Source organism: Schistocerca gregaria, chromosome 7 (genome assembly GCF_023897955.1).
Source record: "Schistocerca gregaria isolate iqSchGreg1 chromosome 7, iqSchGreg1.2, whole genome shotgun sequence".
In the NCBI taxonomy this organism is placed as follows: domain Eukaryota; kingdom Metazoa; phylum Arthropoda; class Insecta; order Orthoptera; family Acrididae; genus Schistocerca; species Schistocerca gregaria.
Window position 1 is genome coordinate 85721958 of NC_064926.1, and position 21190 is coordinate 85743147.

A 21190-nucleotide genomic window follows, 5' to 3' on the forward strand; every position below is an offset into this window, starting at 1 on the left:
ATAACAATTACAACCTGGAAAATTATTCTTCAAGCCGCACTCAAAGGAGCCGAAATTCTGACGTCGAGGGACCGATCATCCCGACCGACACATCAGATGGAACACTCCGAGTCGAAGTACAAATTACTCAGCCACAGCGAGTTCCTCAGGTAACAGGAAAGACAATCCATGTTGAAGTAAAGTCACCACAGATCAGAAAAGGAGCTCTGTTGTTGACCGAACGGTCGGAAAATTGTGAATTATTGGACACGATGCATTGTTATGTTACCCGAAGTATAGGTGTAGCTACAACGGTGAGACCGAACGTGGCAAGAGTCCCAATAACAATAATGAATATGAGCAATGCAGACGTCGTTTTGCCACTGGGAACGAAGGTTGCTGAAGTGTAGAGCATAAGTAAAGATGATGTAATACCGATTTCAAACGAAGCAGCAGATGTAGCAGTCACGAAAACAGATTCTTGCAGTGATATTGAAACATTGAAAGAAGGAGCTTAAAATGAAATCGAATTAAAGAATTTGGAAGAATACTGAACGTTTGTCAGCTGTTGATCAGAAGATTTTAGCACCTGTTTTGTTAGAGTATTCAGATCTTTTCAGAGAACGTTCAAATTTACCTGTTACTCACTTAGTTCAGCATCGCATACACACTGGAAATGCAGCACCAATCACGCAGAAGCCTTACCGAATACCATTCAGTCTAAGAGAATTGGTCGAAGATATGGTCAGGGAAGAACTAGAGGCCGGAAGGATCACCAGTGGTCCTTGTAAAGAAGAAATCTGTTTCAGGCGTACCACAGTTCCGATTTTGCGTTGATTACCGACCTTTAAATGCCGCCACCACACCAGACATTTACTTGGTAGAAACCCTGGACTATTTGGGCAGATGTCGCATATTCTCAGTCTGTGATCTAACTAGTAGATATGACCAATTAACAGTGTATGCAGATGATCAAGCAAAAACTTCATTTGTAACTGCAACAGGAGTGTACAAATACCTCCATATGCCCTTTCGACTACGTAACGCGCCCACAACCTTCCAACCCCGAATGGATTCTGTTTTACGTGGACTCACCCCAACACAAGCTCTAATATAACTTGACGACATGATAATTTTTGGTGAAAACATGAGGCAACACACTGAGAGACTTCAAGCAGTATTTGAGCGTATCAGGAGTGCGAACTTGTCTTTATCAATAGATAAATGTCACTTCTCACTTCTCTTTATCAACAGATAAATGTCACATCGCACAATGTGAAGTGAAGTACCTTGAACACATTATAACCAGTGAAGGTGTCCGCCCTCATCCAAAATTAATCGAAGCTGTCAAAACGTTTCCTGAACTACAAACATTCAAAGAACTACAATAATTTTTGGGTTTATCGAATTTCTATCGTCGCTTCATAACCCATTATGCAGATATCGCAAGGCCAATGGCACAGTTACTTTAAAAAGGAGCCACATTCAGCTGGTCAACAGAATGCAAAAATGCAATGGAAAAACCGAAAGCTGCTCTAACCACAACTCCAATTTTGGCCTATCTGGATTTCAGTAAGCCCTTCCTCTCCAAAGATGCTTCAAATTTTGCTGTTGGTTCTATTTTGTCCCAAAAATTTGATGGTCAAGAACACCCAGTATCATTTGCTACCTAGCAGTTAAATTAGGCGGAATGTAACTACGCTACCACTTGTAACATTTCAGCTCCTCAACACCAAATTAAAACGTTCCACTTCAATTTGTTTGCACTTATAGCGATCCCAGCTTCCTCAACCAAATTATAACATTTCATTAGGAGGTGTCTGCTTCGTGCAAAAGATCTTGAGTTCATATTGACGACAACAAGTAATTCTTCATTACAGACGTTTATTTACAAACAGAACTGACAGACTTCACAGACTCAACAACTGACTCTCCGAGCTAACCGCACTGCATATCCAAACTGGCAACTGACAAATCCTAGGTGTATTAATATCTTTCCAAACAATGAGAGCTTTTGACAAAGTTTTGTTTACAATACGATAGCAATTCATGACTTAAAACTAAATTAAACATTACAGAATTTTAGTACAGATTAAAGTAAGTAAAAGGATCAGTACATATAAATTCTTACAAGCATAATTTCCAAATAGATTTTATAACATTTTTCTACCAGCTTCTGGATAACCTTCACCAGATTTGTACCGATGTTTCCAGAAATATCTTGACATTTGATTCTGGATATTTCTTGAGTGATTTAGAACAACTATTTATATGTAAAATGATTTAAATCGTGTTTCAAAACGTAAATAAATCTTTTTAGCAATATTTCTTGATACAGTCGTCTTTCGAAATTAGGTTATGAAACACTTTTCACAAGTTTTCGTATTTTTGCGATCATAATATAGAATTTCTCCATAGAAAGTTCCAGAAGTGTGCATTAAACGTTCATTTACATACTTTTAAAAAGTATCTTGTCCATATTATACGAAATAATTTAGCTCAAAACTGATAATTTATACAATTAATCAGAGCTATAGCAAACAGTGAGTCTTTCTTTTACAAAATGAAATATAATTACAAAATTGAATGAAAATAGGTTACTAACACTAATATATATTTACATTAATTCTATTTTTGTTCTTTCTGTGCAAAATGTCCTAATATTGACACAGTACAATATTTAAACATCACCAAAGTTTCCCTTTACATTTTGCATATCTGTATCGACATCCCCTAAAAGTCTACAGTATCGAATACTTCAATATGTCCCAATATGTCCTGTAATGTTACACACTGAAAAGGAACTTTGTGCTCTGGTCTTTGGAATCAAACAAAACAGATGTTTCTTAACAGGAAGAGAATTCACTGTAATCACAGACCATGCCGCACTTTAATGGCTGTTGAGCTTAAAGGATCAGAGTTCGAGACCAACTAGATGGGCATTAGAACTGAGCGCTTACCAATTTACAGTTATCCATCGTCCTGTGAAACAACATGTGAATGCTGATGCGAAGAAGATCCACAATGCAAAATACAGAAAAATGATCAACGGTTCATTGAAATTGATGGATTGCTGTACAAAGTTACTAACAAAGGGAATCGTCTAGTTATTCCAGGAAGCATGAGTTAGTAAATCCTAACTGAACAACATGATTCCTTACTATCAGGACATTGTTGTAAAAAGGCAATGAACATCAAAGTAGCTGAAAAGTATTGGTGGCCAAGCCGTACGGCTGACGTATTTGAGTTTGTCTCACAATGTGATTCCTGCAACAGACAGAATCATTCGGGAAGAACAAAGGCACCATTACAAAAACCGCCAGAAACTAGTCAACCTTTTGAAAGAATTGAGTTAGACGTCGTCGGTCCCCTGCTGAAGACTAAGCATGGCAACAAATACATATTGACGATATTAGATCATTTCTCCAGATATCTTATGATGGTACCAATACCTGATCAAAGTCCTGAAACCATAGCTAAAGTTTTTGTGAAGGAATGGATTCTAAAGTTTGGATCTCCATTAAGCATTATCAGTGACCAATGGACGAATTTTATGAGTGATTTACTAAAACAAACATGTAAGCTGATGCAAATAACGCAGTTGAGAACCACACCTGCACACCCTTAAGGCAGTGGTCACGTGGAGAGTGTACACAGATCCATCATTAAAATGCTTAGCCACTATGTAAGCAGCAAACACGATAATTGGTACATCTGTCTTACATATGTTGTAAATGCCTACAACGTTAAAATGCACTCATCAATGGGCCTCAGTCCCTATGACATTGTATATGGACGGAAGATGCGTTCACCCTTGGACTTTGCACGATCGACAGCTGGAATCAGCAATGAACACGTAAGAGAGTCAGCTCGCAAACTGAAGGACGCATGGAGGAGAGAAAAACAGCGGAATTATCAGTCCTTCCTTCAGCAAGCCAAGCAACATGATTGCCAAGCAGTCGCTCCGCAGTATCGAGTGGGAGACATTGTCTACCTGAGCAATGTAGTGCTAAAGAAGTCACAGGTCAAAAAGTATAAGAAGTTTTGGAAGGGACCAGACCCGATATTGGAGGTGGCGTCACCTGTCACTCTAAAGCTCCAACTGCCTTTTCGTTCAGTTGTCGTCCATGACAACCATGTAAAGCCCTACCTGGGTAGATTCTCTGTAGCAACACAGGACGACGATGAGGACCGACCAAGGGGCAGACCAGCTGCTCCAAAATCCAGGAGTCGAGCACCGCGAGTTCACAGTCCAGACTTTGAGCCCGAGACGTCGCCGCCGCTAACCCAGCAATCCAGCCCAAGGCACACTTAAAGCCTCCGTAAGCATGTGTAGTGTGAGTGAATGCAATGTGTGTTGCGTTTAGCCAAGTGCATATGTGAATGTGATGTGCAACATAATATCGCAGCTATTGCACAAGGTGCTCAAGTGTAAATAACATCTGTTCCACAGGTCACCGAAGACGCATATTTCTTCATATTCATTGTTTAATTCTAGTGCGTGGAACTTATTAACCATTTTTACTGTAATTCCACTCCTTGTTATGTTAGTGTGTTCCATTAATGCTGTAGACATAGTATCACAGAAGGCAGGTGTGTTATTTGAACCACAATCAGACATGGCAGCCTCAATGCACAGTGCTAAAATTGTGTTAAATATAATTTGTCTAATGATACAGTCTTGGAAACTGGAACCACTTGGTGTAAAAACTGGATTACTGCAAAAATGCAAGTGGAATACACTTTCGCTAGCTATGAGGAAGAGATTAACTGTTTCTTAAAACTCTTGCCACATAAAAACTTGATTAGGCACAAACATGCCTGGTTTGATTTTGGAGATACAGTTCTTCATACTGTATTTGGTACCTTAACTAGCCAAGATCTATAGGACATAAAGAATCAAATACTAGCCCTAGAGCAGCAGTCTAACACAAATTCAATTAACCTTTCTAATGAAATAATTGTGTCAAGAAATATGCAAAAGACCGTTACTAACCACACATTGTTTATTAAACACATTGTGAAAGAGTTCATTACACATTTTAACACAATTTGTGGTGAAATGAATGCAACCATCTGTGAATTATATGCAATTCTTCAAGCTCTGAGTGCACATTTAGATTTAAACAACCTACTGTTAAGAATTACTGACAGTTATCAAACGCTAAATTTGATGCTCTCTAGAAAGTAGTTCAAATGATTGCTTGAGTAGCGTTTTATTGCATTGAGACCAATTTTTAGAAATGTTTCTGTTGATTGAACGTAAGCTAGATGAATCATCTACCATGATTTACCCTGTCAATTCCAACAATTTATATGCTTATTACAGATTAACTACCCATGTTCTTTAATGATCACTTAACTGTAAATGTTTCTATACCGATTGCCAGATCCAAGCATAATTTTGAAATGTATAAAATTCATACTTACCCTTTGAAATGGGGCCAAGTAGGTATTCACGCAATGTATCAGGCAAAGGATTATTTATTAATCAATAAAGATAGAAGATATTTTGTATCCCAGAATGAACATAATGTTTGTATGTGTAAATGTAGTCATAAGCTAATTTACCCAGAGACGTCAGTATTCTTAGATACTATAGTGTACAGTTGTGAGAAAGATTTGTTTATGAACAAACTGCCTCACGGTGATTGCCCTAGGATTTTAATGCATCTTCATCAACCATTCATTAAAAGATATTCCGAAATCACATTTACTTGTAAAACGTTTGACACACCTGAACTACCTTTCACATTCAAATTAACTGGTAGTGGATGAATTCTGAATGTTATGCACAGTGATTTATCATGTGATCTGTTTGAAATGCCTTCTGTATTACCAACCACCTTTCATGCAGATGCAAAATTCCCTTTAACAAGGATATTACCTGTTTATTACAATGAATCATACTTGCTGACCTATGCAAATCATTATATATCCATGAAAGTGTAACAAATACTAATAATGAGTTAAATTTCTTCGAAGTAGCAACTAAAATTAAATCTATTGAATCTTCCAATAATGCTAATCCATATTTGATTGCTTGTGTTGTGTTCTTTGTGCTTTTATTCGTGATTCTTGTACGAACAGCCTATGTAATGTATGAAATTGTTGTCGTGAAAACCTGCTCGTCAGTGTCCATCGTCACTATGTCTGCAAACGAGAATAAATGTTGAAGTGCCCACCAACGCCGCCATTGGCGAGACAAACTCATGATGCCCAGGAGGTCGTATCGAGCAACCTTCGGTAGTTCGTTTTCATGATAGCGGGTAATTGGAACGACAGAATTGTACGGCCGTAGCGGACAGCGCCAGAGTCACCGCCCTGTGCGCTTATCACGCGGAATGCTGACGGGAAATGCAATCTCAGTCGCGTGCTGTGGCGTGTACACAGCCAACGGCTATGAAGAACAATCTGAGACTGGCCAGTTGCGAACATGTGTCGCTCTCGACACAGTGATGACAGGATACCAGACGAGCGTAATGCATTGTCGCACCATCTTTATTAATAAATGGTAAAACTAAGTTTTCCATATTCCACATTCTGCACTACTCGGAACTACCGCCCACGCATTTTGCTCAGCCGTCCGAAAGACCCCATTAGACTATGCACTTTTAGTAATGTTATCATTTGCAAAATATCTGATATTGACTCTTGCAATCAGGTGCTATCAAAACCGAAATCTAACAGGCATTTTTACTTAAGGTGATCTAACAATCCCTGTTAAGATATTTAACTATAGAGTAGAAGAACTTGTCTATCAAAAAGACGCTCAAATCCTATTTAAACTGTGCTTTCTAATGGCTGTTGGCAACTTATTGAAAATGTGTGTTCCTGAATATTGGAAAGCTTTTTGGACCAAAGTAAGTGATTTTGGGTCTTCATGTAAGGTGTTCTTATTCCTAATATTGATGTTATGTACTGAGCTATTGGTTAGAATTAGAGCTATAGTACTTGCATCAAATTGCATTACAGAATAAATATAATGCGAAGCAGTGTTAAGAATACATAGTTCCTTGAACAGGTTTCTACATGATGTTCTTGAATTTACACTACAAATGTGTCTTATTACATGTAGCTATATGCTAAAAACTTTTTCTCGGTTTGATAGTTATCCACAATATGATCTTGTATGATATAACGAAATACACAAAAGTAAGCAAATTTATTGTATTTGTATCTTCTACATCTGACATCATTCTCTCTGCAAATACAGACTTTTTTAGGCTCTCCAGCAGTTCTGTGGTATGCCCTTCCCAGCTGAATGTGTTATAGAGTTTTAATCCTAGAAATTTAATACTGTCAATCTCTTCAATCTGCATATTTTCATATGCTAAACACATGCTGGGAGGAAATTTGCTATGGGTTCTGAATTGTATGTAGTGGGTCTTTTCAAAGTTTAGTGACAATGAATTACCTTTAAATCATTTATTAATGTCAGTGAAAATTTGGTTAGCAGCGATTTCTAAATGTGTGCTTCACTCACTACTTCTTGCAATGTTTGTATCATCTGCAAACAAAAGAAACTTAGCATCAGGCAATGTAATAGACTAGAGGTCAATAATGTACACAAGTAAAATCAGTGGACCTAAGATGGAACTTTGAGGAACACCATGTGTAATTAATTCCCAGCCGGATGAAGTCTTACTGCTTACTGCAGAGGTATTTCTCGATGACTCTCTTTGTTTCGTGTAGTAATATAAAACACAAGCCATTTCGCAGCACTATTGGTGACACCATAATATTGTGATTTACTTGAGACAATACTGTGATTCACACATTCAGAGAGTTTTGACAGGTCACAGAAAATGGCAGTAGCCCCAAATTTGTTATATAATGAATCAAGTACATTCTCATTGTACATGAAAATAGCTTTCTCTGTATCAGAGATTTTAAGGAACCCAAACTATGACTTCGACAATCTATTAAAATTGCTGTTACATACTATAAGAGATGCTTGAACATAAACTATTCAAATATTTTTGAAAAGGCCAGCAGAAGTGCAGTTGGTCGATAGTTTGATGGTATCTCTTTACCTCTCTTCTTGTAAAGAACTTAACTTCAGCTTATTTCAGCCAGTCTGGAAATGTTCCACTGGTAAGAGATTGATTACACAAATAACTCAAGATAGAGCTCTATTTCCATCAGTATTCATTGATTAACTTACTTGATATCTTATCATAACCACTAGAATACGTAGATTTTAAAGATTTTATGATGGATGGTACGCCTCTGGAAGAAGTGAGTATAATTTCTACTTTACTGATGTTATTTGTATGGAGTGGTCTCAGATACCGCTTTGCACTGCTTATAAACCTGAAAAGCACAAGCTGTCAGTAACAGAAACGAAGTACTTGTTTATGAGGTTTGCAACACCACATGCACTTGTTACCAATGTCTCATTTATTTTTAGAGCCATCTGTTCTTCTTCCTTTTAGACAATACCTGGCTCTGTCTTTTCTATATCCCATAAAGTTTTTATTTTGTTGCCTTATATAATTGTCTTTTTCTCATAATAAAGCCACTTAGATTTCTTGATTACTTACTCCAATACTTTGCAGTATTCCTCGCAATGCATTACAAAGCTAACATCAGAGCTGTTCCTAGATATTAGATAAAGTCTCCTTTTTGTCCCACAAGGTATCTTTACTCCTTTTGTAATCCATGGTTCAGTTATAGATTTATTTTTGATTGAGTTACCTTATGGGGAAAGCAATTTTCAATCGAGGATGTTACTTTCTTAATGACTGATTTGTATTTTCTGTGTGATTCAGAAGTACTGTAAATATCTGTCCAGTTCATGTATTTCAGTAATCTCCTAAAATTCTCAATTTTTGACTGATTTATTACCATCCTTCTGGTGTGCGTACTGTAAGACCTTCAGTACACACACCATCAGATTATTTGACTTGTCACTCTAACAAAGTAGGTGAGTGTCAGCAATATGTCTCGTGGTCTTATCGTGGCGTGTTTATCTTCTGCCATTAGGTCAGATGATAGAAATGTCACTTGCACACTTAGAGTAGCAGATTGATGGTGACCAACTTTAAACAGAACTTGATTAATTTTCAAACACATTTATTAAAATAGTAACAAGCATAAAAATTATTTAACTTGGTTCTGGATGCTATTTACAATTGACAATCTTAAGTTCCTTTGGTCTACGTCAGCAGCAATCTCATTGGCTGCGTTACATATTAATACGCAGATCGGTGGATGCAGAATTTGGTCTGTCTCTATGGCAGCGCCATCTCGTAGAGCGCAGATGGACGAACGGTGCGCCTGCGCTGTTGTGCTTAGCGGGGCACGCTCTAGTAGGAAAGTTGTGTACGCGCTGACTACATGGAACTATGAACACAACACTCCTGTACTCAGATTTAATAGACTTTTGTCTTGACACGTTTCAACATTAACATAATATACTGCATGCTATGATCACACAGCCCATTTAATATTGGTTTTGTGATATGACTTTTTCTCTAGATTTGTCTACAAAGATATTATCAATAGAAGTCTCAGAGAATTTACATACTCAAGTTGCATAGTTCACACTAGGAATCAAATTGAATGACAGTGTTACTGATTGCAATAATTTTTCACTAACAGAGCTTTTCAATAAGTCCACATTAAAATCACCAGCAATCACTATTTCCATTTTTTTTACTGTGAGACGGGACAATGCAGTTTCAAGGTTTTTCATGCAGAGGATAAAGTTTCCTGCAGGTGTTCTGTTGATATTTAGTACTGTAAAGGACTTATTGTGGAATACTACGTCTGTTGCACAAGCTTGTAAGTGCTGCTCTGAACTGTACGCTCCATTCACACATAATGCCTGCACAGATATCTGTGCCAGTGTCTGTGTGTGGAATAGAGTACTGCAAATGTGCATAGAGTGAAAATGTCTAGTCTGCACAGATGTGGTTCGTTCATACAACATAAGTTCTGTCTGGGGTCACTCACCATGTATCCTCATAGAAAATAAATGGAGGTAGCTTGTGGCTATACTCCTGTACGTTAACCTCAAAATTTATTTCATTTATTCAACAATAGAGGAAATTATCTTGCGATCTGTGTTTGCGACTTGTGTTGTTGACATATTGCAAACAAATTCTGAGAAACAGAAATACAGATCAGAATTATCTACAAAATGGCTGCATAAGCGAAGTCATTTTCGCGAGTTCCAGTAGGATCACGACCACTGGCGTAATTATTTGAGGATAGGTTTAGAAACACGTAATTATCTATTGACACTCATACTTCCTAGTATGTATATTTGTATGAGTAGAGGAATTTCTCAACATGCGTGACTAACACTGATGTTAAAATTCCTGGCGATAGTAGCTACAAGGATAAAATATTTGCTACTCCAGTTTCGAAACAAACATTGAGTTAAATCCTATCTGCGACAAGTGAAGCTATTTACACTGTCATGTAGGATGATTTTATGAAGGCAGGTAAAGTACTGTAGCTCGATTCTGTCATGTTGCAAATAATATTTTATTACAGTTTAAACCTTTTTTGAGACACAATATATTTTTAAAAGTTGTACACGTGGCCAAAGTTTCCAAGTAGAGCTTCAGAATTCCAGAATTCCCTGCCTGAAATCTACTAGCAACTTTTGCACCAGAATACAAAATTCGATTCTGTATACCTGGAACGTTTTACTTCTGTTATTATGATGATGATTCTACAGCTCACTTCTAAATCACTCTCGTTATGAACCATTTATTACATTAGGAAGTAAAAGAAGTATAATAATAAATATGTCCCTGAAGGCACTGTTCCAAGATCTTCGATCACCAGCTTAACGCAATGTTCTGATTGCACTCTTCTTTAGAGCAAATGGGGTAGCATAGGACAGCACTAAGTGGAAGTATGCTAGCAAACCCCCACCATGAAATCGGATAGATGTCTTCACTTCGCTAGCTCTTTGAGGTGAACAGTCAACACCGCTTTCTTTAAAAATTTATGTAGCAGTTTCCTGTTTATCGTCAGGTCATTCTTTAATAATTTCTCTGTTAAAGAATTATAAGCAGCTGCCTTCTTATCCCTATCGCTGTACTCTCTGACTTTTAATTTTTCATAAATGTGTATGACTCCCATAGAGTAAATATCTCTGGAGTGAGCATTGCCTTCTGCGCATGTTGGCAACATTAAACCAGGATTGTCACGTGTTTTCGGGACTTCGCTGTGCGTGTGTGCTTTCTGCAGCGTTTGAAGTTTATAATATCAAGAGTTTTTGTTGTGTTTCACCGTTTGTTGATAGTGTAACAGCGAGGGTGAATTGCTGTTTTTGCTACGGATGCAAAGAAAAATATGAGTAATGAGGGATAGTAACTTTTCATGGGCACATACCATGTAGCTCTAATTATAGTTATCATATTAGTAAGAGACACTGTATATGTTTAAAAATTTCGAGACGCCTTATAATTAAGGCTTCATTCTGTAGACCAATTTTTCTACGATTTTATGACTATGTAACAGATACTACAGCTCGTACAAAACCTTACAAACAATCGCTTCCTCTCGTAAATTTGCTAGTTGAACAGGAAAGGGAATGGTTAGTTGTTACAGTAAATACTATCCTCCATGCATTTATCAGTGACTTGTTGGTTATGTATATTGATTACTCCGTCTACTATTTACTTAATAAACTGGGAGCAAGTGCTTAAAATGCGTTAAATAAATATTTCAAAGTGTCACCAGTAAGGAAAAATTGTGCTTTAGGTAGCAAAAACGAGAAAATAAATACAAGAAAAAAGGACGAATTAGCAGGGATATAATCGCTAATGTGCGACAAATTCGGTATTTTTCGGACACATGCAAAAGTACTAGCGTACTGTCAAGTCGTTTCGCAGGACTAGGACTATCACTGCAAAAATGTACGTCAGGCTCTGTAATACTATAAAGTGCCGTATCATACCGAAAACTACCAAAAATCGAGTGCATCTGAACTGTGACACCTATCGCAAAGAAGCAGAATGTAATATCACTTGCCCTTAAAAGTTACGTAGCTGGTTTATTCCCGGTATCAAATGGATACTGTTAAAATGTCTGTGCAACATATATAAGTAATCCACGACACGTACGAAAAGAATCTGTCTGTACTAGGGGTGTAGTGACATTCTAAATATACAGGGACAAACACACCGCGTCCCGAGATCACGTGACCAGGCCGGCAATGTATGTTGACAACACGTACACACAATCTGTTCTGCGCATGTGAATGCTCACTCCAGATATATTTACTCTATGATGACTCCTTCGACCATAGGGGGTTATATTTATGGTTGGTCGAAGGATGAGTCTTACATATTTTAATAAATCGGGTGTCTGGAACACTGGATAGAGTAAATATACTCCTTGGAACACTGACGTAGTTGAAGTTAGAGGTTACCACAGTTCCAGTTATTCTCTGATAACCGTTATTGTTAACGGTTATTAATAACTGCCAAGTTATTTTTCGCTAGCGAATACCGAATACTCCGAGAGTTAAATAACGACTTAGTTGGAATCCATCAGTTTAGCTGCACACTGCGAGTAGTGCGAAATGGCAGGAATGTCGTATGAATCGTGTCATAACCTTAGCTTATTAACTCCGGGTACATTTTAGTTGATGTTAGAACGATTATTAGTGTTTCATATTATATGTTTGTAGGTTATCGGTCGCTATTAGAAATATTATCTTCGCAGCTGCATCAGAATGTACGTGGAACTTCACCACAGCACTGTTTAAGTAAAATGTTAACAACGTGCGTTTTTAAGTGTGAAGTAATATGTAAACTGAGTACTGTAGGTCAAATTCGAAGCTTAATTTCTTGTGCTGCTCACATAATAGAATAAGGTGTAGAGCCTTGTAATACAACAAAAAGTCTACGTAATGTGACAGATTCGTATACTCCTGTGATGTAAAAGATAGTCCTATTGGGGAAAGTGTGAGTACGCTAATCCAAGTTTTATGTGAGATTTGGAAACTGCATGATTTCTCCAGCTACAGCATGTTTATAACATATGAAGACATGCAGATCGAAAAGGTTGACAGTGTTAAATTTCTGGGACTACAACTCGATAATAAATTCAGTTGGGAAGGGAATACCACATTTTTCACGCTATTATTTCATAAGGGAGCATATTCTGTGGTAACTCATCAAATGTAGCAATAGTTTTTTGCATGTAAAAGCGTGTAATAAAAATTGTTTGTGGTATAAATTCAAGAACATCATGTAGGAACCTGTTCAAGGAACTTTGTATTCGAACCACTGCTTCCTAGTATATTTATTCCTTAATGAAATTTGTTAGAAGTATTTCCAACCAATAGCTCAATACATAATATCAGTACTGTACTAGAAATAGGAACAGCAATCTACATAAAGACCTAAAATCACTTACCTTGGTCCAAAAGGGGTCCAATATTCAGGAACATGTATTTTCAATAAACTGCCAGCAAGTCAGCAACAATTGAAAACTTGGTTTCAGATAAAGCACGGTTTACAGTGTGTTTGAAAGACTTTTTTGATACAGAAGTGTCTGATTCCACCCGTCATCAATATGCCGTAAAATGGCTATTTTAAGTGTGTCCACGACGTCACTACACACATACACATGGCAACAAACACGAAGATACATATAAATAATACAATAACATCAACCACCAAAAATACAATCAAACCAACGGGACAACTGCGGGAAGTTGGGGTTTTAAGGGTGAGGGCAAGCTAGTAAAAAAAAAAAAAAAAAACACACACCATGATCCCAAAACACAAAATGAAAAACAAAAAGAAAAATAAACATACAGCATTCTGCTACACCAACAAAAATCTTCCCTTGAACACTATAGGTCAACCATAGGTGACCATACCAAAACACAAACACCCACAACTAAAAGCACGAAAATTGGAATCGGACATTTCCCTTGACCTACATAGGTAAACCTCAGATGACGATAGCAAAACATCAACACGTACAACTATGAAAATGGGAGTCGGTCATTTCCGGTGACCTATATAGGCCCTCCACAGCTACTGATGCCAAAAAACCAACACCTACAACTGCGAAAAATAAAACCACAATCCCAAAAGTCCACAAATCAATCATCCCTACATAAATTAAATCACATTCAATACTCCATAAATACACAAAGCATCACAGCTAGAAAACAAATTAATTACGACCAGCAAATTCCGGCACTGCAAACTAGATCGGCCAGCCGCCCCCCTCTCCCCCCCCCCCCCACACACAAACAAACCAACTCATAAACACCGTGCCGTAATGACATTCACACACCACAACACCTATTTACGTCGAAGCAGACGGGTGGAATCGGACGCTTTCATTGACCCCTCCTTCTACTCTGTAGATGAATATCGTAACATAGATGAAAGACCAGCTTAGGTAAAAAATCTGCTATATTTCAGTTTTTGACAGCACTTGGTTGCAACAGTCAAGATCGGGTATTCTGTGTATGATAAATTTCTTAAAAGTGCGTAACTGTGTTTTATTCTGACAGCGTATCAATTCTGGAAATATTAGCAGTTACTGTAATATATTCACATATTTTGACAATCTCCTGACAAATGACGAGGATAATAATTATTGTATTCAACTGTATTATGTTATTCTTCCTGACAGCGGCTATTTCCGAAGTACGTAAATATTTGTTCGCTCCAGTAACTGTTGTTGTTGTTGTCTTCAGTCCTGAGACTGGTTTGATGCAGCTCTCCATGCTACTCTATCCTGTGCAAGCTGCTTCATCTCCCAGTACCTATTGCAACCTACATCCTTCTGAATCTGCTTAGTGTACTCATCTCTCGGTCTCCCTCTACGATTTTTACCCTCCACGCTGCCCTCCAACGCTAAATTTGTGATCCCTTGATGCCTCAAAACATGTCCTACCAACCGATCCCTTCTTCTAGTCAAGTTGTGCCACAAACTTCTCTTCTCCCCAATCCTATTCAATACCTCCTCATTAGTTACCGCCTCTGAAATATCATCGGGGTGTAAGACTGGAGTCACTGTGTCAGGAACACAGACACACAGTTAGTCCGTTACCAACTTCCAGGTTACCTGTAATGGTTACCCAATAACTGCCAGAGAGCGAGAACTGTGAGCCAATAACGATAACAGCCAGAGGAAAATACAGATCTCTGACAGTTATTTCCATAGTCGCTCGAATTCCTTATGGTACCTCTCTTTATACTACCCGTCCAAGCTAAATTAGCATATGAGGCGGTGGCTTAAGGAAACGACCGTACTTGTTAATGACTGTACTGCAGCTCCTATCAGCCACCGGTCGGACATTAACTTTATTTAATTGTTTGTGCTAAAAGTAAAGAAGACGCACGATATAGTACACAGTTCTTATCAACAGATGGCGCGCAGTCTCACAGTTATTCCCATGACCTATAGAACGCCTACCAAACGGTCTACCCTCTCCCTAGTTCCTACCCAGATCTCTGAAGAGTTGACGGGAAAGCGTAGTACGATCTTCGGTCAACAGATGGCGCGAGGCACTGTTGACATTTGACAGTTATTGAAATAACTGCCTGTATCAGAGGAACGGTTATCGCAGTAACTGTTACTTCTCAGTAACGGGTTATTTCTATCAGTTACGTTTTTTGCCACCTCCAGTTGAAGTGCATCTGCCATGTCAAAGTGTATTATACATATTCAGACAAGAAACACAAGACTGAACAAAAAGCCTACTCTAATACTATAAGCGGCTAAGCGCTAAGTTTGATGCGATCTCCCGACTTTCCTGTGCAGATGTGATTTGAACCCACAGATTTCAGCAATATCGCTCAAATCTCCAACTTCTACGTTTGCGCCCATCTATCTATGCTAATCTGCCGCTCACACACAACGAACTGTCTGCGCAAATTTGATTTGCGGAGGAATTTGCGCAGACAGTTCGTTGCGTGTTGACTGGCCATTAACCAAACGTGGTTACGTAATTTATTAAACGTAATCTTTGTTTTGTTCGAGGTTCCGCTGTTGAGTGCCGGGAAAAAAGCGTTTAGAGAGCAGTTGTGAGTGAACATGTGAAACGATAAAGTTGTCAGTGGCAATGAAAGAACAAGAAGTGGAATTTAATTAGTTAGTAACCTTGAAAAACAACGTTGTCGCAATGTAGCCAGTGTTTTCTGAAGTGCTGTTACGTATACTATGCTGCAGAATAGTGGCATCGAGTAGAAGTGCACATAACTTAGTTCTCTCCTGTATTTGTGTGTGATTGAATGTGTTGGACATTTCAATACGTAAACCGGTAGAAACTGTTCATGCTCTATTAACTGTATGGGCCTTCTACCTTTTGCAAAATAATCGGCAAGTTTCAATAGGATGGCTGTCACAGTCTTCTCTCTTTTGCGCAAGCGCTTATCTCCAATGCATATATCTGCGAGACGACTTATTTCTTGGACTGTGCTAACGAAGAATGAACAACTACATCGGCACACAAGGTTGTCATCCGAGCAGGTGACTTTGAGAATAGTGTGTGGAAGATTTTGGAAGTTGCGCTGCATGAACCTGGTTGCTCAGTATAATACCACTGCTCCGAAGAGCTACTGTTATAAAGATGACACGACCTCCGTTGTTAGGAAAGAATCAACTGAAAATTCACCAGATACAAATAATTTATTGCCAGCTCTCTTGCCATATGCCCAGTTAATGCGACTTGACCGTCCGATAGGTAAGTCTCATTGCAGGTAAAGAGTTTCTTCTAGAATTGGCCATTGATGGATTTTCCCGTATTGCAACTTATTGACAGAGGAACATGTGCAAAAACTAGATCACGTTGTAATTTTGTACAGTATGTAGAGCCTATCTCTCACTCTGTTATATAAGACACACATAATGATTTTGTTTGGTCAAACAGCGACCACATGCTTATTTGTAAGACGCCACCTATAGGAGAGTCATGTGCAAAATCCCATTGTGCTGCGTTCATTGCCAATTTTGCAGGTGAAAAATTTTTGTACATGTCGGTGCATAATGGTTTCAGTGCGGCATTTCAAAGATGTATTTTTGGGTGTGTAAGATTTAGAAGTTGAACGTACCACTGCACTGGCTGTCTGATAGGATTCGTGAACCTTTCAATTTTTTAATAATTATAGCAACTAATATGCTTCGCGTAATCGCTAATGATGTGGTATAATTTTATTTTTGTATATGAAATAAATTAGTTTACACCTATTAGGTGTGTGGCGGAGAAAGGAATGGGAGAAAGTGGTTTTTATAATTTGAGAGAATATTGTGAAGTTATTTTTTTCAAATTTACTGTATAATATTTTACTGGTAGTCATAACCTTTCATTATGATTGGATGGTAATGACATTTTGTTTTTCTACTACTTGTTATATTTTATTATAGCTGCTAGTGTGTGTTTGCCCATAATACATTTATCTTAGAGCTTACAAAAATGATTGAAATATTCCAGACCACTGTGAAACAAGAGTGAAGGCATATTATTCTAAGAGTTTATTGTGCAACTCCATGATGGTTGCTACACTTCTCAAACAAAAATTTGAAGTAAGGTCCACAATTACTCTGTAAGGCTACATTCATAAACGGGCATTTAATAATAAATAAGGAAACAGTATTCTTAAACCAGCTACTTTACACGTATTGTACCCAGAAATCCTAACAGCAAAAACCAGTCAGTTTCTCCTCCCCGGTGCTGGTTTACGTAAAACTGATGCTGACAGTACAGTTAGTCAGAAAATGTACGTGCTGATCATCTGACCACACACAGGTGGATGGTGGCATTGTTTTTACAAAATTAGTCTGCTCAGTCTCAACATATACATTTGGTGTAGCAACTGAGATATCACATAGGCCTCTATTAGACTCAGAATTGGCAATAAAAAGCCCTAACCACCTCACAAATATCATGTACAATGTTATCAGATCTCTCTTCGCATAATGTTTGTTTTGGGTAACAGTTTGCAGTAGACATGTAGTAGTACCACTGCCTGTTGGTAGACATTGGCAGTACGTTCTTAGCCCTGCTGACTGCTATTCCCAATGCTTCAGAAGAAATTTTATGAAAATTTATCTCTTATTGCTTCATTTTAAGTTTTCTCACTCTCATTGTCAATGTATCTTTTCTGCAGACCATTTTTTGCTGTTCTTCCTTTCCTGCCAATGTTGCACTGGTTTCTTATTTTGGTGAAACTCACAGCATCTCTCTTACTGCTTCTCTTTACAATGTTTTTCTTCAGCTGCTAGCTTCTTCCTCCAGTTCTAGCTGACTTATCCAAGTATATGAGGCATAGCCACTAGATTTAACCAATATTTTGAAGATCATATTAAGTTAGACACATGCCTAACAAAATGAAATTACACTATGCTACACCTCATACCTCAGAAACAAAACATAATTAGATGAGAGTTGTTGTTTCAAATAGACTTACTTGATGCTGAAATTAGAGAATAAAATTTCTCAATCTAGAGGCCACAGTTTCACAGCTTCAGCTCAGAGAAAATGTACTGAATGCAGAAATACCCTGTTGGCTCCCACCTACATAGTGAGAAATGATCATGATAAAATAAGTGAAATCGGCTCTCACAGAATGATTTAAGTGCTTGTTTTTCCCACCCGCTGGTATTTATTTATTTATTTACACATCGAGTTCCGTAGGACCAAATCGAGGAGCAAATCTCCACGGTCATGGACCATGTCAGTACATGAAATTACAACATAAAAGTAATAACAGATAAAAATGAAATGTTTATGAACCCGAAAAAAGTCAATCCATAAGTTTAAGTAAACACAATCAACAATACAACAAGAATCAGCTTAATTTTTCAAGGAACTCCTAGACAGAATAGGAGTGACCTATGAGGAAACTCTTCAGTTTTAATTTGAAAGTCCATGGATTACTGCTAAGGTTTTTTAATTCGAGCAGTAGCTTATTAAAAATGGGTGCTGCAGTATACTGCACACCTTTCTGCACAAAAGTTACGCAAGTCTGTCCAAATGCAGGTTTTATTTCAGCCAAGTATTAACTGTGTGAAAGTTGCTTGTTCTTGGGAATAAGCTAATATTGTTAACAAGAAATGACAGTATATATATATATATATATATATATATATATATATATATATATATATATATATATATATATATATTAAAAACAAAGATTCCAAGTATTACCAAGCGGGAAAGCGCCGGCAGACAGGCACAATGAACAAAACACACAAACACACACACAGAATTACTAGCTTTCGCAACCGATGGTTGCTTCTTCAGGAAGGAGAGGGAAAGACGAAAGGATGTGGGAAGCAACCATCTGTTGCGAAAGCTAGTAATTCTGTGTGTGTGTTTGTGTGTTTTGTTCATTGTGCCTGTCTGCCGGCGCTTTCCCGCTTGGTAGGTCTTGGAATCTTTGTTTTTAATATATTTTTCCCATGTGGAAGTTTCTTTCTATTTTATTTACATCCAGGAAACCTAGTTCCTGGTAGAGAGAGGTGCCAATGCCAAAATACATAGACTTGAACTGTCTGTTTCTGAGCCAAAACTATCCTTTTAGAATGGGAAGTTAGGGACTACCCCAAAGTATAATACGACATGACATAAGTGAATGAAAATAAGGAAAGTGGACTAATTTTTGTGTCGAACGATTGCTTACTTCAGATACCTTTCTAATAGTGAAAATGGCAGCATTAAGTTTTTGAACAAAATCCTGAATATCTGGGCTTTCCATGACAGTTTACTATCTGAACACCTAGAAATTTGAACTGTTCAGTTTCACTAATATGCCCATTCTGTGAATTAAAATTTCAGGTTTGTTGAATTGTGTTAGAAACTGTAAAAATTGAGTCTTACTGTTACTTAGCATTAGTTTATTTTCTACAAGCCATGAACTTAGGTCATGAACTGTACTATTTGAAACTGGGCCAATGTTGCACAAAACATCCTTTACTACCAAGCTCATGTCATCAGCAAACAGAAATATTTGAGTTACCCATAATACTAGAGGGCATATCATTTATGTAAATAAGGAACAGTAGTGGCCCCAACACTGAAGCTTGGGAGCACCCCCCCCCCCCCCCCCCAATCCCTGCCCCCACTTGCCACTTCACTGTATCCCACTCAGACCCCACATCACACCCATTCTCAACATTGTGAATAATGGCCTTTTGCTGTCTGCTGTTAAAGTAAGAGGTGAACCAGTTATGAGCTACTCCCCATATCCTGCAATGGTCCAAGTTCTGGAGCAATATTTTGTGATTAACACAATCAAATGCCTTAGTTAAATCAAAAGGTATACCTAGTGTTGGCAACCTTTTGTTTAACCCATCCAGTATATCACAGAGGAAAGAGAATATAGCATTTTCTTCTAAAGCCAAACTATACATTTGATAGCAAATCGTGTAATATAAAATGATCAATTATCCTTGCATACACAGCCTTTTCAATAAATTAGCAAACACTGATGACATAGTAATATGTCTAAAATTGTCTCCATTATCCTTATCTCCCTTTTTATAAAGTGGTTTTACTGCTGAGTACTTTAATCTTAAGGAAACTGACCATTCCTAATGGAAAAATTACAAATATGGCTAAATAAAGGGCTAACATTTGCAGCATAGACACTCCATGATATCCCTGGGAGTCCTTAGTCTTCAGTGATTTAACTATATACAGCATGGTAGCCAGTCCGTTGTGGGTGGTGGGGCTGCCATGTACCCTGTTGGTTGTAGCCCCCTGACCACACAGGGATTGCTGTGCTGAGGCCTGCACCATTAAAAACCCCCCCTATGCCAAGGAATAGATACCAGTCACTCTGGGACACCCTGACTCCCAGCAATGGCCATCCTGCCGGTGGCCTTAGTTGCAGCTGGGTGGTGCCTGTGGGGAGGGCCCCTGGTTGGAGTGGGTGGCATTAGGGTGGATGGCACACCATGAAGCGTAGTATGTCATCTCTTGCTGATGATCAAATACCAGCAGTGTCTAAGCGATCAAGGTCTTAATTCAGTGCTAAGAAATATGACCTCAAATCGTTCCCTCCCCCTGGCCACACCATGGGAGGAAAGACAGGCTAAGGATGGCAGCAAAACTTATTCATACTGGTACCTTGTATGAGAGTTGATGGGAAACCTCAGTTTTTAGTGGAGCATTTAGAAGACAAGTTTGGGGGGGGGGGGGGGGGGAGGACTTGTCCAAAATGCTGTCAGGATTGGTCTTGATCAAAACAGCTTCCTCTGCCCAGTC

At 38.2% G+C, this 21190-nt stretch overlaps 1 protein-coding gene across 1 annotated transcript in view; it reads left to right on the forward strand.

The window, feature by feature from the left end:
- The first annotated feature begins 15578 nt into the window (after positions 1 to 15578).
- Positions 15579 to 21190, forward strand: part of LOC126281542 (4-hydroxybenzoate polyprenyltransferase, mitochondrial) — a 107209-nt gene continuing 101597 nt past the window's right edge. The window contains exon 1 of the mRNA XM_049980599.1: positions 15579 to 16663. Coding sequence (XP_049836556.1) covers positions 16315 to 16663 — 349 coding nt within the window. The 5' untranslated portion in view covers positions 15579 to 16314. The remainder of the gene's footprint in view (positions 16664 to 21190) is intronic.